This window comes from Vitis vinifera, chromosome 6 (genome assembly GCF_030704535.1).
Source record: "Vitis vinifera cultivar Pinot Noir 40024 chromosome 6, ASM3070453v1".
Taxonomy (NCBI): Eukaryota; Viridiplantae; Streptophyta; class Magnoliopsida; order Vitales; family Vitaceae; genus Vitis; species Vitis vinifera.
This window is the reverse complement of record NC_081810.1, coordinates 18,466,888-18,494,375: the sequence shown is the minus strand read 5'-3', so window position 1 is coordinate 18,494,375 and position 27,488 is coordinate 18,466,888. Positions and strand designations below refer to the sequence as shown.

Genomic DNA, 27,488 nt, shown 5'->3' with positions numbered 1-27,488 from the left:
TCGCGATATATCGGCGATTTTTATCCGATATATCGCGTGGTCAACGCGGGTCAACGAAAGTCAGACCCGCTACAGTGCTGCTACAGTGCCTCCTCATTGCCTGCTGCTGAGAGGATTTGAACTTGGGGTTCACCCACTTACTACCTGGGCTAAGTTGCCCTTTGACACATAATATGCAACAACTATATATATACACTTAAATTCATATATAAAGAAAATATAAGAATATTTTAAAGAGCAAATTAATTATAATTATTTTATAATTAAATACAAAGTCTTTTAATTAATTACCAAAAATATAAAAATTATATAATTTTCTTCACAACGTTTTTAATATCATTAATAATTAATTAAATATTAAAAAATTATATATATATCATTATTTATTTTATATTGTTTAATACAATTGAATTAAATGGATCATATTTTAATACTAATATATATTTTAAAATTAGACATATTATAATCAAATATCATAATATTAGGTGTAATTTAATAATAAATGTACACTTATAAAATTCATATTTTTATCGATGCATACGATATTATTATCAAATATGATAAATCATGTTATACATATCAAAATTTTCAATAAAATAACTTTAAAATGTCTATTATATTTCTAATTATATTATTATGAGGTTTTCCTTACATTTTCATGAATTTTTAACAATTTTAAGCTTACCGATATTTTTTTTCAAAATATCCACCGATATATCTCCGATATATCCGATATATCCGTAAAATCGAAATACCGATATATCCATGATTACCGATATTTTCATCCTTGGCTGCATGGGATTAATTGCATGACAGCTAGGATTGGGTAACCTGAAGAATTGGTTTTCTTTAATTTTTTATTTATCTTCCATGCCATATGTCTTAGTCCTATTAGTATGGTATATATATATCTTGGAAAATTATATAAATATATATATTTTAATTTTTATATAAAAAAGACATACCTCTTTTCTTTCCCTCCTAAAAATCTGAGGCTGAGTGAGTGGCAGTAGCAGAAACTCCTTTGATGGACGCACTCCAAATCCACCCACACAGCCTCTCATCCTCCCCCAATTTCATGAACCCTATCTCCAAAATCACACCAAAACTTGCCCTCTCTGCTCCTAAATTTAGGGTTTTCTGTGCAACTTCCCTCAATTCAACCAACACCCATGATCCAATTCCTGCCCCAAGTTCCACCGATACTGTTTTGAGGAGCAGTGGTAAGGCTAGGGCCAGGGTTTCTGATACTCAGTACAGAGAAAACTGGCTTGCTTCTCTCTCTTGCCCCTTTCCAGATGAGAATGAGAGGCCAGGAATTCGAATGGACTCGGCTGAGAGCAATGCCGGTACCCAATGTGTTATTGGGATCGACCCAGATATTTCTGGAGCCTTAGCGCTCTTGAAAACCGGTGATTCTGGGTGTTCTGCTCAGGTAGTGCTTTACCCTGTTTCATTTTCCTTTTCCTTTTTCTTGGAAAATGATGAGCTTTGTGCTGTTAGTTTTTGAGTGACACTCTTTTTAATTTTTCTATTTTAGCTTTAACACTATTTTAAAAACCATGCATAAAATGGTGGTGGTGAAGTTCTTCATTAAGAGTGTACACATTTTTGTGGGAAAGGTTCTAATATTCTTTAACTTTTGTAACTCTGAAGATCTAAAGTTTCTAGATTTTAAAACTGATGATTATTTTCTGAGATTGTCAATCCATTGGAAGTTCATGCAACAAAGGAATTGATGGCTTTGAGAATGGCCTATTCTGAAAATTGCTTTGCTTCATAACAAATTATCTCTTTCAATTATTTTGAAGTCCGTAAATGCACACTGGTTGATTACAATTTAAAAATGCTAGTAACCTGAGTTGGGCGTTGGGCCCTGTTCTTTTCTCTCTTTGGTTTGATAGGAAGAATCCTTACTGTGGCCCTTCTAACTCCAGAGCTCCCTTTTGCTTGGTTACATATGCAGCATTGTTAGCCTAGGCAATATCTTGCTTAACTTTCACAAACATGTACTGGTAGGCAGCCACCTTGATTGTTAAACTACTGGCATGTTTTGAATCCCTAGAACCTTGGAATTAATTAAAAGAAAATAAAGTACAAACAAAGAAGGATGAGATATTCTTTGTACAAGAACAATATACAATATGAATCGATGACTGCTAATAAACCCAAAGAAGGCAAAATTCAGACCCTCAAGAAGAGCAAGTGATTGTTGGAACTGGCCAGATTTTATGAATTTGGGTTTTAGTATAGTTCAATTTTCCTTGGAAGCAGACTTTATTATTGAAATTTGTGCTTCCAGGGGAAACACTAGAAGAACTCAGAAACTAAGAAAATGATGAAAAATTTAGGATCAAATGGTAGGAAATGATAAGAATATTTTATTAATGGGTCTGATAATCCTAGATTGAGATTGGTGTTGTGGGATGTTGGTAATAGTTTATATGGATTTTTTTCCAACTCAGCATGGCTAGAGCATTTAACATTTAGGTTGTTGAATAAAAAATTAGGAGGATCCAGGATCATGAAAAGGATGAGGAGCTTTGATGCTTGCATTAAGGATTGTGCCCCCCCTCCCTCTCAATTTAGAAATGCAATGTCTATGAGACTTCACCTAGACCTACATTGGACCATGCTTCCATGTTTTAGAGTTTAATCTTATCAAGTGAGAGCCAGTTTCTTTAACATGGGTGTATATCTGGTTCACTCGCCATGACTTTGAGGACAAGTTGAAGTTATGGGGTGGTTAAAGTTGAGTCTGATGGTACTCCTCCAGAAACCAGGATCAAAATTGCGTAGGAGATTAAACTTTTCTGTTCTTGCTTTACTTGATGCCTAAGAGAGCTTCTAGTTGAGGAAACTAAGTTGATCAACCGACCTTGGTTCATGTGTCAGGATCTTGGGGGCTATTTTATCCCCTGGAAAAGGTTGAGGGGCTTTCTTTAAGGATGGACATCCCTTTAGATTGGTTTTACGGTTCAATCACAAGTAGATGCAATCATTACATCCATGATCTAGTTATTTATGGGGAGGGGTTGGATTCTTTTCTTGAGTGTGATCCTTTGTTATTCTTGTTCTTTCTTTTTTTTTTTTTTCCTTTTCTTTTGTGAAGGATTTCTTGTCAACCCTTGTATTGACACCTAACCCATTACAATGAGTAGGATATATCGATGATATAATTTCATGTTCAATAATGTTGCGGCTTGAAGCCATAGTTTCATGGGAATCAAGTCCTTCATTATGTTATTAATTTGTTGGTTTTTTGCATTATAAATTTATTTTTCCCACTAAATTGGCAATGTTTTCCTCCATCTTACAGGTATTTGATTCTCCTCACTTGCAAATTCTTGTTGGCAAAAGAGTTCGAAAACGTTTAGATGCCAAATCTATAGTTCAATTGCTTCGGGGTTTTGACGCTCCAATTGGTATGATATGGTTTCTTCATCATTTGAATTTTTAATTGATTATTATTATTACTATTAGTACTATCATCATCACCATCATCATTATCATTATTATTATATTTTTGGGCTTCAATGTTAGCATTCCAGGAAGCCTACAAAAATTCTTCGCATTGTATGGATTGGTTCACTAGACAAGACTACTGAGGTTCGCTTGAATGTCCTTTTAAATTTTAATGATTTTAAGTTTGATCTTAGCAAAAAATCTTAGCAGTCAATGGACTAATTGCATTCAGGGGTGGAGCTATTAGATGCTCTCCTTCCATCTCCACAGCCTAAAAAGTGTGAAATTAAATATTATATTAACATTTCACATTACTTGCTTGTATTTTATAGACCGGGTAACAACACACTGATCGTCATCAGATTGCTGTTATAGCTTAAGGTTAAGGAGTCCTGCAGGACTTAATCTTGCATCCACAAATGGTCTGTTGAGCTGTTGTCTCTGGGTTGCAAGGCCATAGTACCTTCTATATTAATAAGTAAATCAAGTTACTTCTCTTTTGGAAATCAAGATCAGGATTTGTCTGCAACTAGCAAATTGGATGTGGGAGAATTGCAGAAGTTATTGTGGAGGGAGCTCTGGAAAATGTGCATTCAAAATTGATGGTGGTGCCTTGAACAGAAACTTTGTCCAAATAAGTCATCATGGGTGTCCGCAGCTAATTACTTTCTCTAAGTGGATATCCTTAATGAATGGTGTATACATGATGCTCTCAGTTAGAAAACCATGTCTTTGCCTTACGAGGGCTTTCAATAACATTGTGTCATGGCCTAGGACTGTTGGTTTTGTTCTTTCAGGTTAGATGGGTTCTCTAGAAGAGAGAACAAGTTGTTGGCAAGGGAAGCCTGTGCTGGACAAGAGGAAAGAGGTTTGGACAACCTCTGTGATGGAGGAAATAAAATGCCATAAATCAACTTAACTTAGATCTAGAGTTTCATGTTGTTTGTTTTTTTAGATTGCTACTAGCGTCTGAAATCTTTTTGATTAGTCATATAATTTTTTTTTCTTTAACATAATGTGAATGTATAGGATTATAAGGTATTATACATTGTACTCCCAATTAATAAAAACAACTAATACCTTATAATTTTTTTTTTTATTTATCAAAAAAAATTATAAGGTATTAGTCTTTTTTATTAATTGGGAGTACGATGTATATATCTATATGTTCCCTTGTTGGGTTAGAAGTTTAGGTTAAATTAGGAATGAATACTATATGTATGTTGGTGTTATTATTGGGGGATTATTATTCATTCAATAAAATTAATTGTTTTTTAGTTCTCTTGCAGAATTCTACCTTTTCTTTTCATTCTTCCGTGCTATACCAATTTTTATCAAGAGTGTCCCTAGATTTTCACTATTTTTGAACATAGAAGAGGTCATGGTGGAAGAGGAAATAAGGGCCATTGATATTGTTCTAATGGAAACTGAAGTTAATGCATAGTCATATTATTTGTGTGGAACAAAAGAGAAAGAAAACTTGTAAGAATTGCTTTGGGATTTCTACTAGTGGGGGACTCAGTGATATTTTTTTTAGGTGACTAGTAATTATAGAAGGTTTTGGAGATATATGGGACATTGTGAATCTTGATGGGGGATTGGTTTGCTATTCCTTGTGGAAGCCTAGATCAGATAGTTAAGAAGTTGATAGGTTGGCTAAGAAAGGAGCCACTTCCCTTGTTGTTATTGTTGTTGTTGTTTTTCTTTCCATTTATTTATTTGTTTATTTATTTATTGGGATCCATGCGCCAACAAATAAACTTAACTCAGGTCTGGAGTTTCAATTTTCAATTTTTATTTTTATTTTTTGTTTTTGTACTTCATTGAACTTTTAATAATTGTTGTTAGTGTCCTAAGTCTTTTCAAGTAGTCATGTAGTTTTTTAATGTACTGAATTGTAAGGAGTATTAGGTGTGAGTTGTTTTTATTAAGTAGGAGTATGCAATGTATGTATAGCATCTTTATTGGGTCAAGAGTTTTGGTTGAATGAGAAGTTTGCATTATATATGCTTAGTGTTCTCATTTGGGAGATTGCTATTGAATTTTTTTTATTAATTTTTTTTATTTTTTATTTATTTTTTATTTTTGATAACCAAGGAATCTTCAATGGCCAAGCCCTTAGGACTCTCCATGGGAACCCAAATCTCAAGGTGCTGACTACCTTGTAACAACCAGCACCGGGTAAAAAAAAATCGATATTATTTTATAAAATCAATATTATTTTTAGAATTCTTTTGTGGATTTCTGTTTCTTTTCCTTCTTTGTGCTTTATCACCCTCGTTGTGATGCTCGATGCCTATGGGAGGAAGAAATTAGATGGATTTTTTTAGGGGGCTAATACTTGGTATTGAAGCTTAAGGGGGTTGTTCTCCACTCTTTGGAAGAGTATGAACAGCAGAAGCAGTTGGAGTGGGAAAGTTTCATTTGTAGATTTATTGTCAAAATTAGTGGGTTTGGGGATGAATGGTGAATACTTGGTCTAAAGATCACAAAATGTTTATTCAACCTTGAGGTGTTATATTAGGCATTTTTCCTTTTGTTCTACACTAACCCTCCAAGTAATTTGGAGGGTGTAGATGGTTGACTGCCAGAGGACTACTGTTTTGTATCCATTTTCTTTCTATCGAGAGCATGGAATGGGTGCGACCCATGGACTGACCTCAAGTTTAGGGAAACTTAAGCTTATAACATCATGGGTGAGAGAGAGCGAGAGAGAGAGAGTGTACGCGGCAGCGAGCGAGCTCGTGAGGAAGGAAAAAGGCGAGATTACGCCGGCGAGGGAGATGAAGATAAGGAGGGGTCTCGAAGGAGGCGAAGGGGGAGCAGGTTCACAGTTGAATCCAAGGTGTTTGAGCTGGAGCTTTTAGAGAGAAGAGGAAAACCCCAAATATTTATAGAGGAAACCAAAGGGGGAGTCTCGTCCTGGGTCAGAATGGGAGTGGAGAGTTTAGGGTTTCTAATGGAGGGCTTAAACCACTGTATAAGGGACGAGAAGGAAGACAGATGGGTGAAGGAGTGGAAGGAACAGGGGAGATCTTTCTCTCTGCTGCGAAGTGTAAACAAAGCGGGATGCTTCCTCCGGCTAGGGGTAACTGATTTGGAACGAAAACAATACTGTATCTACATCCCAAAAGGTAGAGGAGGAAAAAAGGGATGGACTGCAATGGTGGAAAATCTACAGATTCTGCATAGGTCAATCGATAGAAAAAACCAAATGCAAGAAGAAAAGGTAGGTGGAAACATGGATCTGAAGAGAACTTTTGCGGAAGTGGTGAAGAGACCGATCTGCAGAGGTATAAATCCAGTTCAGGTGAAGGTATGGAGGGAGGAAATCCAAAGAAATTTGGAAAAATTGGAGCATTGTGTTGTCGGGAGTTGGAACCCTAGGTCTGAAGATGAAGAAGATTTGGAAAAATTGGGGAGATTTCTGGCGAGCTCTTGGGGATTGAAAGGAAGCCTAGGGTTGGCAAAATTGGAGAGAAACAAATTCTTATTGGAATTTGAATATTTGGAAGAAGCTCAACGGATTTCCTTATCAGGTGAAAAAATGATGGGAGAGATAAGGCTAGGGTTCGAGAAATGGAGTCCATGGAGTGGATGCAGAGAGGAGAAGGAAGAAAGTAACGAGATTTGGGTTAGAGTCTTTGGACTACCAGTGTTGTTGTGGAACCCGACTGTGTTGAGAAGGGTGGGGGATGAATGCGGTGGCTTCATCGACATCGATTTGAAGACAAAGAAGCTGGAAGAGCTTCAGTGGGCTAGGATTCTGGTTAGGTCGGACGGCGGAGACAAACCGAGTACGTTGGAGATTGGAATCGAGGAGGAAGTTTTCACCCTCGCCCTTTGGTGGGAGCTCAGGCCGTCAGTCAAGAAGCTTAGGGTTGATAGTCGACGATGGGGGAAGGTCAGGGATGACAACATCTCACGCTCCGGATCGCGCGTGGAGGTGGAATCGGCCATTGAAAAGACCGAGGCGCAGTTATCGTCAGAGGAGGGGACAGGGAGACAGAAGAGAGATATGGGCTGGGAGGGGATAGCTGACCGGGCCCAAGAATCAACATCCATGGGTCATAGGGTTTGTGGGCCGAAACTTTTGGGCCTAAAGCTAAAGGGTGTGATGGAAGAAGGGGTGGGGCTAGAGGCTGGGCCGTCCAAGAGCTGGGCTTTTGAAGGGGAAGGCTGTTTAATGAAAGGGGCCAGTTCAATTCAGCCCACGGGCCACTGTGAACGGCCCGAGGTGTTGATAAACTCAGGTAAGAGGCTGGGCTGGCAGGAGAGTAACTTGGGCTGGAAAGAAAAAATAGATCAGGCCCAGGAGGCAATGATAAGGGGGATAGAGAAGAGATCATGTGGGCTGAGTGCAGTGAGGGGCCCGACATTAAAAGAAAGGATGACCACTCCTGATGGACCAGAGACTAGCCAGTCCAAAAGATGGGCTCATGTTGGGAGAGGCCCAGTGGCTGAGTTGGAAGAGGCCAGATCAAGTCAGTCCATGGGCCAAAACAAAGGTAAAAGACCCCTGGAGAAAAGCAGTTTTCTGGATTGCAGAATTGCCAGCAACGGGAGCTCTTTAGAGGGAGAACACCTAGTCATATGGGAGTCAGAGGAAGCAAGGAAGACAAGGGAGAAAGCCATACCTTCAGCAACAGACAAGGCGCTGGCAGAGGAAGCCATGAGGTATGATTTTGGTCTAAGGATAGAGAGGGAAAGGGGTTATGGGTCTTCTCATCTCATCTTATATTCTTTTGATCGGACTTCGGTGGGGGAGCCTTTCGATCACTCTGGGGTGCTAAAGGAAAGTAATGAAGTTGGTTCCGGAATGGATGACAAGGGATGCTGGGACTTGGTAGAATTCAATAAGGACCCCATTTTGGCTAGGGGGTGGAGTGGAATTCAGAGAGGACAGAACTTCAAGAAGCCAGAAATGAGAAAGAGGATAGATGGGAAGAAAGCAGCTTGGCCAAGTTCAGTCATTTTTTGGGCTTTTCAACAGAAGGGTTGGAAAAGGAAATTTTGAACTTCTTGATCAAAATAAGAAAGAGACGGGAGAGAATTCATAGCAAAGAATTGATGGAGAAGTCAAAATTTGAAAGGGAATTGAAGAGACTAGAGTGCTCAGTTAATTATGAGAAAGGGTGTAAGCAAAAAAGCCTTTCACAGGGCAAAGGGGATCAGCTTGCAGTAGATTAATGAAGCTAAAGCTGTTAAGTTGGAATGTGAGGGGGGCAAATGACAGGTCCAAGAGGAAAATTATTAAGACCTTTATAAGGAATCAAAAAGTTGACTTACTGTGTATTCAGGAGACAAAAATTCAGCCAATGTCGGAGGGGGTGGTGAGAAGTTTAGGCTCGGGAAGATTCTTAGATTGGAGGGCTTTGGATGCGGATGGGGCGGCGGGAGGACTGTTGATATGCTGGGATAAAAGATCGCTGGAAGTTGTGGATTGGGAGGAGGGACAGTACTCCCTTTCGTGTAGATTCAAGAATGTGGAAGATGGGGCTGTTTGGGTGTTTACGGGAGTTTATGGCCCATTCACCAAGGAGGAAAGAGATTGCCTGTGGGAAGAGCTTGGGGTTGTAAGAGGGATCTGGGACGAGCCTTGGTGCCTAGGGGGTGACTTTAATAGTACCCTCTATCAAAGAGAAAGAAGCCGCCAAGGGAGAATAACCTCGACCATGAGGAGGTTTGCTCATATTATCGATGATTTAGGGCTGGTAGATCTCCCGTTGCAAGGGGGAGTGTTTACTTGGAGCGGGGGCCTGAATAACCAGTCCTGGGCAAGATTGGATAGGTTCTTGGTGTCTCCTAGCTGGCTAGATAAGTTCAGTGGGGTGATTCAAAGAAGGCTGCCTCGTCCTGTTTCGGATCACTTTCCTATTCTGCTAGAAGGAGGTGGGCTAAGGAGAGGTCCATCTCCCTTCAGGTTCGAAAATATGTGGTTAAAAGTTGAGGGTTTTTTAGACCTTATCCGGAGTTGGTGGAGGGAAATTGAGGTCAGGGGCACTGCTAGCTATCGATTGGCAGCAAAGATGAAGGAGCTCAAATAGAAACTGAAAGTTTGGAATAGAGAAGTCTTTGGAAATCTGGAAGACAACAAAAGAGCAGCCCTGCAGCAAGTGGATTATTGGGACCATGTGGAAAGTGAAAGAAGATTGTCCTTGGAAGAGACAGAATTAAAAAAGGAAGCGAAGGAAAGCTATAAAAAATGGGTCCTTTTGGAAGAAAGTCATTGGAGACAACTCTCAAGGGAGGTTTGGCTTAAGGAAGGGGATAAAAATACGGGCTTTTTTCATCGGATGGCGAATGCCCACCGTAACAACAACTCTTTGGACAGAATTAAAATTGATGGGGTTTGGCTGGTAGAGGAACAGGACGTAAGGGAGGGGATTGCAAATGCTTATCATCAGAGGCTATCAGAAGACTTGGGGTGGAAGGCGGATATTGAGGGGATCCAATTAGACCAAATTAGCCAGCAAGAAGCAGAGAGTCTTGAGATTCCATTCTCTGAAAATGAGATTCATTCAGCCTTAATGGAGATGAGTGGGGATAAAGCCCCTGGGCCGGATGGCTTTACTATGGCGTTTTGGCAAAGTTGTTGGGATTTTGTGAAAGAGGAGATCTTGGAGATGTTTAAGGAGTTCCATGAGCAAGGCTCCTTTCTCAAAAGCCTCAATAACACCTTCCTGGTTCTGATTCCTAAGAAAGGGGGAGCGGCTGACTTGGGAGATTTTAGACCCATTAGTCTCCTGGGGGGGCTATACAAATTGATGGCTAAAGTGTTAGCTAATAGAATCAATAGAGTGTTAAACAAAGTGGTAGCCCCAACTCAGAATGCATTTGTGATGGGAAGACAAATCCTTGATGCTTCTCTAATTGCGAATGAGGTGATAGACTCATGGCAGAAAAGAAAAGAGAAAGGGCTCATTTGCAAGTTGGATATTGAGAAAGCGTATGACAGCATCAATTGGCAGTTCTTGTTGAAAACTCTACACAAAATGGGTTTTGGCTCAAAGTGGGTGGGGTGGATGTGGAGTTGTATATCTTCAGCCAAGTTTTCAGTTCTTGTTAATGGGGCTCCAGCTGGTTTCTTCCCGAGTTCTAAAGGGCTTCGTCAAGGGGATCCATTATCTCCTTACCTCTTCGTCTTGGGAATGGAAGTGCTAGATGCCCTAATTAGGAGGGCGGTTGCAGGGGGCTACCTTTCAGGTTGCAGTATCAAAGGTGATAGGAGACACAATCTAAATATCTCCCATCTCTTCTTTGCTGATGATACAATCGTGTTCTGTGAGGCTAACAAAGAGCACCTAACACATTTGAGCTGGATTCTTTTGTGGTTTGAAGCAGCTTCAGGCTTAAGGATTAATTTGGACAAAAGTGAAATTATCCCAGTTGATGGGGTGGAGGAGATTGAGGAGATGGCAGTGGAATTAGGATGTAGGGTGGGTTCTCTTCCTTCTCATTACTTGGGCTTGCCATTAGGGGCTCCTAATAAGGCCTCTTCAGTTTGGGATGGGGTGGAAGAGAAAGTGAGGAGGAGACTAGCGAGGTGGAAACGTCAATATATCTCAAAAGGGGGGAGAATCACTCTTATAAGAAGCGTTTTGGCTAGCATGCCAATCTACCACATGTCTTTGTTCCGAATGCCTAAGTCAGTGGTTAGGAGATTAGATAAAGTTCAAAGAGATTTCCTTTGGGGAGGGGGAAGTGCGGAAAGGAAAGCTCATCTAATCAAGTGGGAGGCGATTTGTGAGGATAAGAGCAAGGGAGGACTAGGCTTAAGGAAGCTAGTGCTCCTGAACAAAGCTTTGCTTGGTAAATGGATCTGGAGATTTGCTTATGATAAAGATGATCTTTGAAAGCAAGTGATAACAGCGAAATATGGGCAAGAAGGTCATGGGTGGAGAGCAAAGAGGGCTTATGGGGCTATCGGCGTGGGGGTATGGAAGGAAATATGGAAGGAAACTGATTGGTGCTGGGATAACATAGGGTTCATAGTTGGGAAGGGAAGCAAAATCAATTTTTGGACTGATGTTTGGTGTAAAGGTACAAGGCTGTCCCAAAACTTCCCCTACCTATATGCCAAGGCTTCTCATAGGAATGCGACTGTGGAGGAGATGTGGGATCAGAATTTTGGTCAAGGGGGGTGGAATCTAAGATTTTTGAGGGACTTTAATGATTGGGAGATGGATATGATAGGGAACTTGTTGCATGTTCTGAGGGATTACAAGCCCTCTATAGAGGAAGATTCAGTCTGCTGGAAGGGTGGAAGGAATGACAAATTTAGGGTCAAAGAAGCCTATAGATTGGTGGCCAGACCCAATGATATTGGTTTTCCTTCTAGATGCATTTGGGTGGATTCTGTACCAACCAAGGTTGCATTCTATGCTTGGGAGGCTACATGGGGGAGGGTGCTCACTCTTGATAGACTTCAGAAAAGAGGATGACAGCTTCCTAATTGTTGTTTTCTATGTGGTCGTGAAGAAGAAACTGTAAATCATATTCTTATTCATTGTATAGTAGTCAGAGTTCTGTGGGATATTGTTCTTGGGTTATCAGGTGTGCAGTGGGTCTTTCCAGAAACTGTAAAGGAGGTCTTAACTAGCTGGAGGGGCCCTTTTGTGAGAAAGAAAAGGAAAAAGATATGGAAATCCATTCCGTTGTGTATTTTTTGAACGGTTTGGAAGGAAAGAAATAGGCTAGCTTTTAGGGGGGGAGTGTTAGATATCCAAAAGCTTAAGAATTCTTTTGTTTGTAGTTTGTGGAGCTGGGCTAGATTGTATATTGGTGAGGAGCGTATGTCCCTTATAGGGTTTCTGGAATGGTTGGCGTCCAACTAAGGGGTGGTGAGCCTTGTTGTTTTTTTGGCTTTGTGAGGGGCTTGTTGCTTTGTATACCCCCTGTATACTTGTAACTTTCTGCCTCTTCATTAATATATCTTGCTTTACTTATCAAAAAAAAGTTTAAGGAAACTTATAAAACTCTATGATCCTCTCTCTTGTATTTTCCTTTCTCTGATTTTGCAAACTAGTCACTTGTTTTTCCATAAAATTGGGTCTATTGGTAGTGCTCAATATGTGATATTTGATTAAATAAGGATATTGATCTATATTTTATCTCATACTAGCTCTAAGGCAACAGTGTTTGGCTTCTGTTCCCTAGGATTAGGCTAGGAATTCTATTATTATTCTTGGTTTTCTTTTTGTTAAAGCTTCACTTGTTCAAATAGTCCAAATTTGTTAGTTCGGTTGAGATGGCTCTCTCTCTCTTTCTCTCTCTCTCTCTCTCACACACACACACACAACAGACACATGCACACACACACACACACTTTCATCAAGCTAATCTGTACTGTTCTGTTTTTTATTCTTATTCTTTTTGTTATGATTGCGGATGATATTCATAAATAATTGTTTTAATTTATTCTCCAATCTCCCTTGCTAGAAAGTTTTCATACTGACTGAACTTTGTTACTTCAGGAACTATAGCATATATAGAGCAGTCAATTCCTTTTCCTCAAGATGGGAAACAGGTTAGCATGAATCAAGTTGTATTTTCAAATTAATTTGACTTCTCATTGTGCTAATTTATCATGTTTGCATTACCCCAAAAAGAATGGTGTTTTTTTTAGTTAAGTCATTCTACTCCTCCTTCTCTAGTAAGGGAGGGGAACCTTTCCCTCATGGTATAGTTTGGAACTCTTGGGCTCCTATTAGAGTTAGCTTCTTTGCTTGGGAGGAAAATTAGGCAAAGATTTTGACCCACGATCAACTCAGAAAGAGGGGTTGGAAGATGTCTAATAGATGCTATATGTGCAAAGAAAAAGAAACGAATGATCATATTCTACTTTATTGTTTGAAAGCTTGTATCTGCCTTTGTTTAGTGAACAATAGGGGATTCTTTATCACCTCCATATATAGTATCTTCAAAATTTGATCTATTGGCTTCCCTAAATATTGTATGAGATGGTCAAAGTGCTAAAAAGAGTTTGCTTTTTGTCAATTGCAACCATTGTTGCTTCCATTTTTTTTTAATAGACAAAAAGATATTTGGTCAAAATTAAGATTAATGGGGTGAGGCTTACAGAGGATCAAGAAGTGAGGGATGGAATAGTAAATGCTTATCAGCAGCTTCTCTCGGAAAGCTCGGATTGGAAGGCGGATATAGGGGGCCTTGTGCTGAAGCAGATCAGCCTTTTAGAAGCGGAAGCGCTTGAGCTCCCTTTTTCTGAGGCTGAGATCTATGCTGCATTAATGGGGATGAATGGGGACAAAGCCCCGGGTCCGGATGGTTTCACTGTAGCATTTTGGCAAAATTGTTGGGAGATTGTCAAGGAGGATGTCTTGGATATGTTCAAGGAGTTTTATGATCAGAATTCTTTCGTTAAGAGCCTAAACCATACCTTCCTGGTCTTGATTCCGAAGAAAGGGGGGGCGGAGGACTTGGGGGATTACAGGCCAATCAGTTTGCTTGGGGGTCTATATAAATTATTGGCTAAGGTGCTGGCCAATAGGCTTAAAAAAATCATAGGTAAGGTGATTTCTCCTGATCAGAACGCCTTCATCAAAGGGAGACAGATTCTTGACGGTTCCCTAATTGCAAATGAGGTAATAGACTCTTGGCAAAAAAGGGGAGAGAAAGGTCTAATCTGTAAGTTGGACATTGAGAAGGCGTACGATAGTATCAATTGGCAGTTCCTATTAAAGGTTATGCAAAAGATGGGCTTCGGGTCAAAATGGATAGGATGGATGTGGAGCTGTATCTCCACTATCAAATACTCAATGCTGGTGAATGGGGTTCCAGCTGGATTCTTTTCAAGTTCTAAAGGGCTTAGGCAAGGGGACCCCCTTTCCCCCTACTTATTTGTCATGGGAATGGAAGTCCTTAGTGCGTTAATATCGAGGGCCGTTGAAGGGGGGTTCATTTATGGCTGTAGGATATGGAAAGGGAGAGGGCAGGTCGTCAACATATCTCATCTCCTGTTTGCGGATGATACAATTGTCTTCTGTGAGGCAAAAAAAGAGTCCCTGTTGTACTTGAGCTGGATCCTCTTATGGTTCGAAGCCGCCTCAGGTTTAAAGATTAATTTGGAGAAAAGCATGGTCATTCCGGTAGGGGAGGTGGAAGGGGTGCTTGATATGGCTACTGAAATTGGGTGTAAGGTGGGACAGCTGCCCACTGTTTATTTGGGGCTGCCCCTTGGGGCGCCTAATAGGGCCTCCTATGTTTGGGATGGGGTGGAGGAGAAAATGGGGAGGAAGCTAGCTCTTTGGAAGCGACAATTTCTGTCCAAAGGAGGGAGAATTTCTCTCATTAAGAGCACGCTGGCCAGCATTCCTTTGTATCAAATGTCATTATTCCGTATGCCTAAATCAGTGGCAAGAAGACTGGAAAAGCTTCAAAGGAATTTTTTGTGGGGAGGAGCCAATGGGGGGAATAAGGTTCATCTAATCAAGTGGGAGGTAGTGTGTGCGGATAAAGAGAAGGGAGGGTTGGGGTTAAGAAAGTTAATTTGGTTAAACAAAGCTCTTCTAGGCAAATGGATTTGGAGGTTTGCGCGTGCTAAGGAGGAGCTTTGGAAAAAAGTGCTTGAGGCTAAGTATGGGCAAGAGGAGCTTGGGTGGAGAACAAGGAAGGCAAATGGGGTGTTTGGGGTTGGTGTGTGGAAGGAAATTTTGAAGGAGTCCACTTGGTGTTGGGAAAATATGGTGTTCAAGGTGGGAAAAGGCAATAAAGTAAGGTTTTGGATTGATCCTTGGTGTGGAAACAATGTGCTGTCCGAAGCCTTCCCAGTCCTCTTTTCCATGGCTGCCCAAAGGAACGTCACTGTGGAGGATTATTGGGATCAGAATCTGAGTCAAGGAGGGTGGAATTTAAGACTGTTAAGAGACTTCAATGATTGGGAGTTGGGGTTGGTGGACAATATGTTAGTTGAATTGAGGAATTATAGAGTAACTATGGAGGAAGATTCGGTTCTTTGGAGGGGAGGAGCGGACGGGCTGTTTAAAGTCAAGGAAGCGTATAGGGTGTTGACCAATGCTGATGAAGCGGATTTCCTTCATAGCAATGTTTGGGTGGACAAAGTTCCAACAAAAATTGTTTTCTTTGCTTGGGAAGCTACTTGGGGGAAGGTTCTTACTTTGGATAGGTTGCAGAGAAGAGGGTGGCAATTCCCTAACCCGTGCTTTTTGTGTGGATGTGAAGAGGAAACTATCAATCATATGTTAATTCATTGTACGGTGGCAAAAGGATTGTGGGATATCATCCTTGCGTTGTGTGGTGTACAGTGGGTTTTTCCTAATTCTGTAAAGGAGGTTCTTAGTAGTTGGAAAGGCTCTTTTGTGGGGAGAAAAAGGAAGAAAGTGTGGAAATCCATCCCGCTTTTCATTTTTTGGACAATTTGGAAGGAGAGGAATAGGCTTGCCTTTAAAGGGGGTGTGTTAGCCTTTCAGAAATTAAAGACTTCGTTTGTGTATAATTTTTGGGGTTGGGCTAAAGTGTACATTGATATGGAGTCGAATTCCCTTATAGGTTTCTTGGAGTGGATAGCCTCCAAGTAGGGGTTGGGTTCTTTTGTTTTTTGGTATAGGGTTTGTAGCCTTGTATACTTCCTGTATGCTCTTTGGCTTTTTGCCTTCATTAATATAATCGTTTACTTATCAAAAAAAAAAAAAGATATTTGTACAAAAGCACCTAACTAAAGAGGAGATGCACCATATACACATAGATAGTATACCAAAGGCACCACAATGAAAAACTAATTGACCCAAATAAACAAAGTACACTCAAGGAGACTTAAAGCTTACTATCCCCAATTTAACTAATCAATGAAGTCCAATAAAGAACAATGCATCATCCCCAATGGAATTTTAGACCTTTCCATAAGGGTTAAATTGAAGTCCTCCTTTAGATGTTAATAGGAAAGCCCCCTCTCATTGAAACCACAATCATTGTGCTTTCTCTAAATGCACCAAAACAAACAGAGAAGCTATCCATCAAACCTTCCTCATGTTATCCATATGCCCTGAAGTCTCCAAGCCAAAAGAAGCTTTCTAACTATCTTTGGGAAAACCAAATTTAATTAAAAATTACACTTTAACTCTTAAAAGAATTAAAAGCATGATAAATTTATCCTTTATCGAAAACCTTATACAACAGTTAGTTGAAATGGTAAAAAATGAGACACTTGAAACTTATTGGCCTTGATAAACTAATATTATTGTTGTCCAAGGCTTGACAAAGTATTAGACCACATATATAGAGTAGTCATGAAATGATAAAAAATGAGACACCTGAAACTATAGTTGAACGAGTGAGGTGAGAGAGAGGTATGGAGTGGGGGTTTGGAAGGCAATCAAAAATGGTTGAGATGCTTTCAAAGTTAAAACATGCTTCAGGGTTGGTTTTGGGAATAGGGTGAAGTTCTGGAAGGATAGATGGTGCAAGGAATTGCCTTTGAGGGATGCTTTCCCGGATCTTTTTTCTATAGCTCCCTCTAAGGATTCCTGGGTGGTTGATGTTTGGGATGGTAATTGGAATCCTAGATTTATTAGATAGTTGAATAATTAGGAGTTGGAGGAGGTAGACAACTTCTTTGGGAGGTTGCAAGATCATTCCTTCTCTGGAGATTCTGAGGACATAGTGGTGTGGGAGCCCAAGAAAAGGAGAAGTGAAACTGAAACATAACCTGGCCCTGTATTCCTGCTTTCTCAAAGAGCAAGCTCTTGTAATTCATTGATATGAATTTTCAAGTACAAACAATAACAAGAAATCCTTCCAATACATATAAAAGTTGATAAAAGAGCAAAAGGACAATGAACTTTTCGAAAAGAAACAAGAGATAACTATGCAGCTCAAGAATGCTGCAAGAACATGTACTAAGTTAGAGAAACTCTACACCTCTCAAGGGGGTAAACAAATTCCTGACAAATGAATTTCATTGCTTGGCTCCACGTTTTGCTAACTGGGCGAAAACATGATTTGCTAAAATGTGGAGACTAAGAGATTGAATAGCCTAAGTTGCTAATATCTAAACCTGTCATACTTCCAAGGACCTCTCCCTGATTTAGACACCCAAGGTATCATACTAGCAGAATTATCTACCACCCATTAGTTAGAAAGATTAAAGCCTTGGCCTGCAATAAATCCTATAACACAGCTAAAATCTTGAGGTCTAAAATCTCTGCCTTGATTTTGAAACCCTTTCTTCTTGGTCTTGAAAAAGCTTAAAACATCACCATCTTTGATCAGAACTCCAATTCCCAACTAACATGGATTATCTAAAGCACAACCACCAAAATTTACCTTAAATAAACCTGCCGGAAGCAGAATCCATATTGAAGGTAACTATTTGTCTAACCTTATTTTCTTGCATACTGAGTTGAGTTCCAATCATACTGTAGAACACTGAGAGGAGTACCCTCAAAAGCTGCAGCAATGGAAGCCCAGAAAGAGGAGTAGAGATAAATGAATTACCAAATAGTCTCCAAAGTCCTCCACTTGTTTGACATATGGTACAGCACATTAGCAATCTGCTGCTTTAGTCGATCTTCTCTCTCTTGTTAGACTGACCCGTTATTCTCAATAAGATGGGGATAAATCTGTACTGATCTTCACAACAAGAAGATCCAAATTGTTTGATAACTAATCTGCAAGAAGAAGATTCAAATTGTTAGATTTCATGATGAGAGTCATGGATGAGATTAAAATATGAGGGAAATGGCATTGCTGCTTGAGGTTGATTTTGGAGTTCTTTTGAGAGAGGTTTTGGTTTCATTTATTTCAATTCAGTTAAGGGAACGATGGGGGCACTAGGGCTTCTCAAAGGGGGTGTCCCTTTTGATGAGACCCAAGAGTTTGAGTTCAGGAGGCATATTGAAGATGAGGTAGATGGGAAAGTTCCATTGCAAGCGTCATGGTTTCATGTGAAGTTCATGGATGAAGCTCTAGTGGAGGAGGCAAATACGTTTCCTAACTCTCCTAGCTTGGGGATTCTGGATTTTGGGAGGGCGCTTCAAATGTTACTGCAGGATGGCTTCCTGTTGGAGGCTGCAGAAAGCAATTCAAAGAACTCTTCAGATAAGAAGTTGGTAATTAGGGCTGATGAGTTGGGATCCTCTAGGGCCATGGAGCATGTCGGCGATTTAGAGAGAGAGGATCCTGTTTGCCTTCTCAGTAAGTTTGTTCAATTCAACAACTTTGTGGGGATGCCAATTGCGGGGTTTGAGAAGGAGATTAGTTCCTTTCTGAAGAATTTGGAGGAAAGAAAAGGGCGTGGGGTTAAGATCTCAGGCGGAAAGAGGAATTTGGTTTCCCGTCTTGAGAGGGAATTACGGAAGCTTAGGTGTGTTGTAAGTTACAATAGCACTCCATGCTCCTTCAAGGGAAAGGGGAGGAATAACGGGGGTTTTATAGCTGTCTTGTCAGGGTGTTGTTTTATTTCTTCTGCTGTATGAGGTTTCTTTTTGGGGGGGGTGGCTTTATTGTGTAGGGTGCTAGGTTTTCTGCTTCTTCTCTCCCCTCTTGCTTGCCTTGTGGCCTGTCCTTGTATACTTCGTGTGTACTCCAATGCACCGTGTTGCAAGCACTTTTAATATATTTTTATTTACCTATCAAAAAAAAAAAATTATTTCAGTTCAGTTGGGAGTTATGATGTGCATTTGCATTTCAGAATTCTGTACAGAGCTGACCACAGTTTGACTCTAGGTTGTTGTGCTAAATAATTTACTGATTTTGTTCTACATGACAATTTGGAAGCTTAATGTCACAAGATACTTCAAATGACCCTTCTCATGGGGTTATATGGAGGGCGGGAAGCTTCTGGAGACTCCTAGAGCCATCTACACTAAGACATTGGTGGGAAGAGTGTGGAAGGTTCTAGAGATGTCCACACATCTCTACACTATGGTGGAAGACATGAGAGGAGTCCAAGGCTTTCTAGAGAATTCTAGAGATCTCTTGTATATTCATATACATAGGCTTGTACATAGAATTGTGTAGGGTGTTTTAGAGTATTCCTGATTTGTAAGGAACCATCCAAGGTTCCAGAGAGTTCCATTGGTACCTATAAATAGGTGAGGGCCTCATTTGGCCAAGGCACCACCTAAATCACTTCCTAGCCAAGCAAGTAAGTTCAAAAGCACTTGTAAAGCTTTCTTTGAGCAATAAAGCTTCCATTCTTTAAGTGTTGCCTACTACGCCCTCTAAAGCTTCTAAGTCGGGTGCATCTTAGCCTAGCAAGTTAAGCATTGGGAGTAAGGTTGACTTAGCAAGATCAAGGGTCGTCTTAACTTGTCTTAAGTGTCACACGAGCTTAGGAAAAGACTATGTCCATGACATTAAGCTAGCTAACATGTAAATATCTCAATTATTTGCAAAAGGGTTTTCTGATAATTGTGGTGTCTATTTCATGGATGCATATTTATAGTGTTGAGTCCTTTATTTGTTTATTTCTGTACTTATTTTCCAATTTCCACCAAAACTGCTGCTGCCAAACTTCCTTACAATGTGGAGATAACATCTTTAGTTCACCTATATTTATTGTTACAATTTTATCATAATTCATGCTGAACATTTTCTTCTACGGTGAAGGGGTGGTGGAGTGGCGGATTTGGGTATGGATTATGGATTGGTATCTTAGTTGCCTCAGGATTTTCTGTTGTTCCAGTACCATCTTCCTTATGGAAGAATGAGTTTAAACTGTCTGGAAACGGCACAAGTAAGGTCTGTTTGATCATAAGTTCATACACTTACTCCTTTTGTTTTGATATTCCATCTAATCTGAATTAGTCGCATCAAATAAGAGTTCAACACAGCAAAATGATTTTTTTCAGACATGAAAAAAACCACTTGAAGAAATTTGGACCAGCAAAATATGATTTTAAGTATTGGTATCATCAGTATTGCTACCTATGGATGTGAATAGAATGGAGGCAACCTGAAACTATACAAGTATGATCTGAAACATAATGAGCTATGTTTCTTCGGTTTCTCTATTGAGATATGCACATGTTTTTATGTATGAAACTTTAAAGTTATGTTTGGTTCCCATAAAGCATTAAGAAAAGAAAAAAATGCTAAAGAAAATGGTTTTGTCATATTTGTCTATACTATGAAAAGTATCAATGAAAATCAAATATAATTAAAATTAGTTAAAAACTTATACATTTTCAAATTTAAAAAAAAAAATGTTAAAATAAATGAAATGAGTTTGAAGCAGTATATAGAAATAATTTATTGTCTTTAAATCTAGTTTTTGTTTTCCTTTACTTTTTCTTTCCTCTTAATTTTTCAGGTTTTCCTCTCTATTTTCCCCCTTGTTTTCCCTCACATTTTCCGAGAACCAAACATATCCCAAGGGCTTGGGCTGTATTTCCCTTGATATCTGTTAAATAGCAAGACAGGGGGCAAAGATATGGTTTGTATTTTGTTTTTTGTTTTTAAAAAGCAACTAAAATAATATGAAACACATACAAATTCCATATTTTTTTTATTTATTCTTTTACTTAAAATTCAACCATGTACTCACATGGACCTTTTGAATTTCTTTTTGCCTCAATACTTGACTTCAACTACTACCTTCTGGATTTTACCTATCTTTGCCCAAGGCTCTCATAAAACCATTTTTTCCCCAAGTTTATTATAATTATATTATCATCTTTTAATTTGTTATAGGTGTTGCATTTTCACAGGATGATAGCCGGAGGGTGGCATCCACAATATTTCCATCTATGAGTTCTCTATTAAAAAGGAAGAAAGATCACGGTACCCATTCTGTCTTCTTCACTACATAAAGTTTGCTCTTTTATCATCATATGCTATTTAGGTAAAAAATCTCCCCAAGTCAAGTAGGGACTTAGACATGTAAGAACTTGCCTATGCCTTATGCATCTGAAGTTGCATTAAATGAGGGCTATTTGTTAACAACCATTTCTGCTAAAAACTTATGCATCAAGCTAACATTCTGCACCACCCCCGCCCCCCCCCCCCCCCCCCCCCCCCCCCATATGGAGGCAAGCAAACATATGTTAAAAGGAAAAACAGCAGGCACGATAGTTAATTGAGAGAGAGAGAGAATTTGAATCTGTTACCTCTGGGAGGGATAACTCTTATGCTATGTTACAATTCCTCCTCTCCCAAAAGCTCAAGTTGTTAGAGATGGACAAATAATGTGGAAATGGCAACTTGGTACTGGAGCTTTAGATTAGATCCTTCCACATTTTGTCAGGCAGCAGATGGCATGCCATGGATGCCAATTTATTATAGGGTCTTGTTCTCTATTTGTTTTATTGTTGCCTATGTTTTATGATAAGAGCCAATTCCGCTCCAACTCTGTACTCAACTTTTTATCCACAACTTCTTCTGTTATGTTTAACAGTCAGAACCCTTTTGCAAAAGTAACAAATACTTAAGTCTCATTTGTTTGTCTATTTGTTTTCTTTAAATTGCGATTGGTTGGAAATATGCAGCTGTCTTCTACCATTTTTCTGTTCCCTATGCATGGCTAGTCACCTTGACTGTGATTAGCATCTCTTCAATCTGTTGTCATTTTAGTTTTGTTGCCATACATTTGGTTTAGATTCAAGATTTTATCATGGCCCCAGTTCAGTTGTGGTGGTTCAAATTCATGAATGATGAAGATCTCTTGATTAGTATCACTTTTGATGAGTTATACAATTATTCTACCACTGCAAATGAAGTTGGACCATTATGAAATTTTAAAGAATCTAAACCAGATTGACAGCAAGAAACGCATTGACATTGGATTTGGAAGTTGTTGATAACAGATTTCAAAGTCATATTAGACAAGATGATCAACTATGGATTTAGGAACAGGAAAAGAACAGTGATAATGATCCAAGAAAACTCATAGTTTCAATCAATGGCTAGGCAAATTATGAAAGAAATTTTTTTTTTTTTTTTTTTTTTGATAAGTAAACAAGATATTCATTAGAAAAGGCTAAACGCCATAAAGCATACAGGGAGTATACAAAACGGCTAAAGCCTCAAAAAAAAAGGAAAAGGACCAAAAAGAAACTACCTCCCCTTAAGTGGAAGCAATCCACTCCAAAAAGCCTATGAGGGAGAAAGACTCCTCACCTAAATACACTTTGGCCCAATTCCACAAGTTACAGACAAAAGAATTCTTTAATTTCTGAATATTCAACTCACCCCCCCTAAAGGCTAACCTATTCCTCTCCTTCCAAACCGTCCAAAAAATACATAACGGAATGGATTTCCAAATCCTTTTCCTTTTCTTCCCTACAAATGAGCCCCTCCAGGATATTAAAGCCTCCTTTACAGTTTCTGGGTGGACCCACTTAACATCTATCAACCCAAAAATAATTTCCCATAGGGCTCTAGTCACTATACAGTGTAAAAGTATATGATGTACATTCTCTTCTTCGCAACCACACAAATAGCAGCAATTAGGGAGTTGCACCCCTCTTAACTGGAGTCTATCCAGGGTAAGCACCTTCCCCCACGTAGCCTCCCAAGCAAAAAAACAGACTTTTGTTGGCACCCTATCCACCCATATTTTCCTTGCGGGAAAAACTGTGGCATTAGGCTTGTCTAGCAGCCTATAGGCTTCTTTGATTTTGAAAATACCATTTCTTCCCTGCCTCCACACAACTGAGTCATCCTCCAGAGAGGGCCTTTGACCCCTCAAAGTATGAAGCAGCTCCCCAACCATATCCATCTCCCAATCATTGAAGTCCCTCACAAAAACAAGCTTCCAATCTCCTTGGCCCGCATCATGATCCCACATCTCCTCAATCGTAGCATCCCTATGCACGGCAAGGACAAAGAGTTGATTGAAGCATTGGGACAACGGAGTGTCTGTGCACCAACAATCTTTCCAAAACTTGATTTTGGAACCCTTCCCACCCTAAATGCCAAATTATCCCAACACCAATCGTCTTCCTTCATGATCTCCTTCCAGACCCCTACTCCAGCCGGCCCACGGACCTTCTCTGGCCTCCAACCATAATCCTCTTGCCCATATTTTGTAGTGATCACTTGATTCCAAAAGTTATTCTTTTCACAAGCAAACCTCCAAATCCACTTGCCCAGCAAGGCTCTATTCAAAGTGGCTATTCTCCTTAATCCCAGCCCTCCCTTGTGTTTTTCTGTACAGACCGCATCCCATTTGACTAGGTGAACTTTTCCTTCCAAGTTTCCTCCCCCCCAAAGGAAATCTCTTTGAGTTTTTTCCACTCTTTTGGCAACAGACTTGGGCATCCGGAAAATAGACATTTGGTAAGTTGGCAAACTAGCCAAGGTGCTTTTTATGAGAGTGATTCTCCCCCCTTTGGATATGTACTGTCTCTTCCAAAGCGCAAGTCTCCTCCTGATCCTTTCTTCCACTCCATCCCACATAGATGTAGCCCTATTGGGGACCCCTAAGGGAAGGCCCAAATAATGAGAGGGCAAAGACCCCACCCTGCACCCTAATTCAGCTGCCAACTCAAGAGAATCCTCCACTTCTCCAATTGGGATGATTTCGCTTTTGGCTAGATTAATCCGAAGACCCGAAGCCGCTTCAAACCAAAAGAGAATCCAACTTAGGTGGGAAACTTGCTCTTTGCTCGCCTCACAAAACACAATTGTGTCATCAGCGAAAAATAGGTGGGAGATATTCAAGGATGTTCTACTACCGCCTCGAATATTGCACCCTGAAAGATAGCCCCCCTCCACCGCTCTCCTGATAAGGACGTCCAGAACCTCCATGCCCATAACAAAGAGGTAAGGGGATAGGGGGTCCCCTTGAGGAAGCCCTCTAGTACTAGGGAAGAAACCAGCTGGCACTCCATTAACAAGAATGGAAAATTTAGCAGAGGAGACACAACTCCACATCCATCTCATCCATTTGGTCCCAAAGCCCATTTTTTTAAGGACCTTCATTAAGAAATTCCAATTGAGCAAATTATGAAAGAAATAGATAGGCTTAAGATCAAATATTCATTGCTTGTGGAAAGGTTCTCTCTGTCAAAACCACAGCAAGGAGACAAAGGAAGACAAAAGACCAAGTCAATGCAGGATTGGACTGAACTGACTCTTTACTATAAAACACAACCTCAAAAATGAGGAAATAGAGAAATACCCTAAAATCGATATCCACCTTGGAAATCTAACACCGATGAAAGGTCTTACCCAAATTTTTGGTATCATGTTGAAAAGCAAGACTGGAACAGCCTTGATGATACCCAAGATGGGTTTAAATGACAGGATTGAGTGAATATGGAAAGAAAAATTAAATTGGATACCAACCATGCAATAAATCTTAAAAGAATTCAGATATTCTGATATGAAAATAGATTTCAATCAATAGATTCAATTCCAATGGTGTATTCACACCATGTTGTAGTGCAAATTTTCTTGTGATCCAACAGTAATATGGAAACTTAATGATCTACATGGCTGCTCCTAGACATACTGAGTCCATGAAGTTGTAAGTCTCACACCTTTTTTTTCCACCCCTTTTTTTTTGGTAATTCCATGATTGCTTTTGCTGTAGTCTTTTTCTCCCAATAATAGAGAAAATAGCCTGTTGTATTCCACAACTTGGCTTCTCTTGTACAACATACTGATGAGTTAAAGACCGTTTGTGTATAGGTGTACACCTGCTCCATTCTTTCTTATAATGTCAGCCCATGAAATTCATATTGTTCTGTCCTTTCCTATGGGACAGTTCAAAGTTGGTTTACAACATATTTCAAATTGACTTGGTTCCTGGCCTTCCCACTTTGCATTATGGATTGGCCCATGGTTATGGACACCATCGTAGAATTCATACATCAATGTAGATATTGATTACGGATGGGTTTGGCATGCTTGATCTGCTGCATAATACTTATAATGATTGACCAGTGACTTCATCCTTAATTATTAAGGAGGTATCACCCTGGAGCCTTCCTCTGTAAAGAGCAAACAGTAGCATAAACTCCTTACCACAACTTCTAGGTAAAATTACCTATTAACTGCTCTCATGTGAATCAACACTTGATGAGTTCGGTATATGATTGGCTATTCTATATACATCCTCACCCCAACTCTTGTCACTTGAGTAGACCTGAAGGGCGTGTATAACAATAAAAGAAATGCAGTTTTTCACCTCAAGTCAGATTCCTAAACTTGTCTCTTACCAATCTTTTTCCAACCAGGTTATAAATTATTTCAAAGACATGCTTTGAAGACAATAGCTGACTGCAGCTTTGTTCCCCCAACCTCTGACCCCTATTAACAGGTTGATTTCCAGATTTCGTAACAACCCTCTCTCTTCCTTACACCTTACAGCAGTTTTAACTTCTTTGAAAAGATGACAGCAACAATTTAAAGCATTCCACATTTAAGGGATTGCATCTGTCTTAGCCCGATCCTCCATCTCCATGTTATCATCCTAAACAATCCCACTCCTCTACATTTATTGTAGCTCACCCCTGGGACCAAAAACTGATATTGTACTCTTCTTATTGCCAGTGAAGTTGGTCCTCGCCCCATTCAACAGCTTATGCTGTTTCTTTTGAGTCTGAAAACTGTCTTGTGATTTGATGATGTAATTGATGTTTGGTTATTTCTCCATTCTTGGCGATGGATTTTATTTACTTATTTTTGCTCATTGCCCATTGAAATCCAATTGGAATAATTTCACTCAGTATGATTTCTCTATGCCAGCTCAGTTCATCAGTTCAGTGAAGAAGTGTCTTCCAAATGCTTTTCACTCAAGTTTCATTGACATTATACTCTGGAATTTCTGAGACTTGCAGGCCGAGCTGAAGCTCTACTGATCGCTGCTTTTGGCAAAGGACTGAAAATGAAGTCAGACTTTCCATGCATCTCAGAACAATTCGAATCGATACCTTACAATTAGCAAATTGCCCCAGGATCCAACTCTATTTTGCCATATCCAGCATTTTAATTGCTGCTGGGGTGTTCATCGTCTTTGGAAGTATGACGGAATGTGAAGGAACGGTGGATGACCCAGATCAAAAGATTCCATCCTTTCAAAAACCTCAATTGTTGTATCAGATTTAAGAAGACTGGAGTCATTTAAAGTATTCTTGTGGGCTGGAAGTTCCTATTATGTATGAGCTCATTGTAATCTAGCTTACTAGGGAATTTGCTAATGGAAGATGGATCTTGTATTGAAAAATCATCCATTCCTGTGCTGACCAAAAATTTTATACCTATTGTTCTTGTTATTTGGATACTTGGAGCTCAGATTGCCAGATTGAGTTTGATGGGTCATCCAACCATATAAACAGAATGAGAGGGTAAACACTAATACAACATCTGGATGATAAACTTTAATGCTTAAAAGCCTGCAGTGATTTTGATTAAAATGTTCTTTAAAATCAAAATTTCAAAGAATCGCTTATCAAATGATTTTTCAGGAATCACTTAAAGTTATTTTTAAATCCCTCAATTTAATTTTTACAAGGAAATGCTTCCAAGCATTAAAATGTGTTTCTAACTCTATGAAAGTATTTTTAATAATGAAACATATAAGAGAAGAGTTAAATACACTTTATCCTCTCAATCTTTTACATGTTTTACACTTCGTCCCTTTAGATTTAGAACTCAACATTTTACTCTTTAAATTTGTTAAATATCAATATTTTACCTTCCAAGCTTATTAAAAAATCAATAAATAACATATTAGGTTAAAAAATAAGGTTTAAAAAAAAATAAAAAACTTATTCTTAAGTTCAAAGCTACCACACTTACTAGTTGTATGTGAAAATCATTAGTAGACATGCAAATATCTCTTTAAAAAAAAAAAAAAAAAAAAGTCAAAACTGTAGTTGTCATATCTTAAAGATTTTTGAAAATTCACTTCAAGATTACCAATTTAAAATTAATTCTACCCAAATTCAAATCAAAGTGCAAAATAGAGTAGTACCTTCTATAATTTTATAATTAGGGAGTTAAATTTTATTCTTTAATAAATTTTACAAGCAAAGTAAAGAATACGTCGAAGGTTGAAAAGGCAAAATGTATTTAACCCTAAATAAATAAATAAAAAG

At 39.3% G+C, this 27,488-nt stretch overlaps 1 protein-coding gene across 2 annotated transcripts; it reads left to right on the top strand.

Moving 5' to 3' along the window:
* Positions 1-931: 931 nt before the first annotated feature.
* Positions 932-26,671, top strand: LOC100242692 (Holliday junction resolvase MOC1, chloroplastic). Of its 2 annotated transcripts, XM_002263424.5 has the most exons (6): positions 966-1,435; positions 3,320-3,425; positions 12,942-12,994; positions 20,053-20,184; positions 21,153-21,225; positions 26,229-26,671. In XM_002263424.5, the coding sequence occupies exons 1-6, from the start codon at positions 1,028-1,030 to the stop codon at positions 26,330-26,332; spliced, it is 876 nt and encodes a 291-aa protein (XP_002263460.1). In that variant the 5' UTR covers positions 966-1,027; the 3' UTR covers positions 26,333-26,671. The 2 variants fall into 2 exon arrangements, with proteins under 2 accessions (XP_010651537.1, XP_002263460.1); XM_010653235.3 differs by lacking the exon at positions 20,053-20,184 and having other exon boundaries at positions 932-1,435.
* Positions 26,672-27,488: the final 817 nt, after the last annotated feature.

What these genes read in the sequence shown, in the direction of transcription:
- LOC100242692 (XM_002263424.5), top strand. Translation starts at nt 1,028, where the DNA reads ATGGACGCACTCCAAATCCACCCACACAGCCTCTCATCCTCCCCCAAT. An exon ending in GGGTTTTGACGCTCCAATTG is followed by an intron (nt 3,426 to 12,941) that starts GTATGATATGGT and finishes TTGTTACTTCAG; the next exon opens with GAACTATAGCATATATAGAG. An exon ending in TTCCTCAAGATGGGAAACAG is followed by an intron (nt 12,995 to 20,052) that starts GTTAGCATGAAT and finishes TCTACGGTGAAG; the next exon opens with GGGTGGTGGAGTGGCGGATT.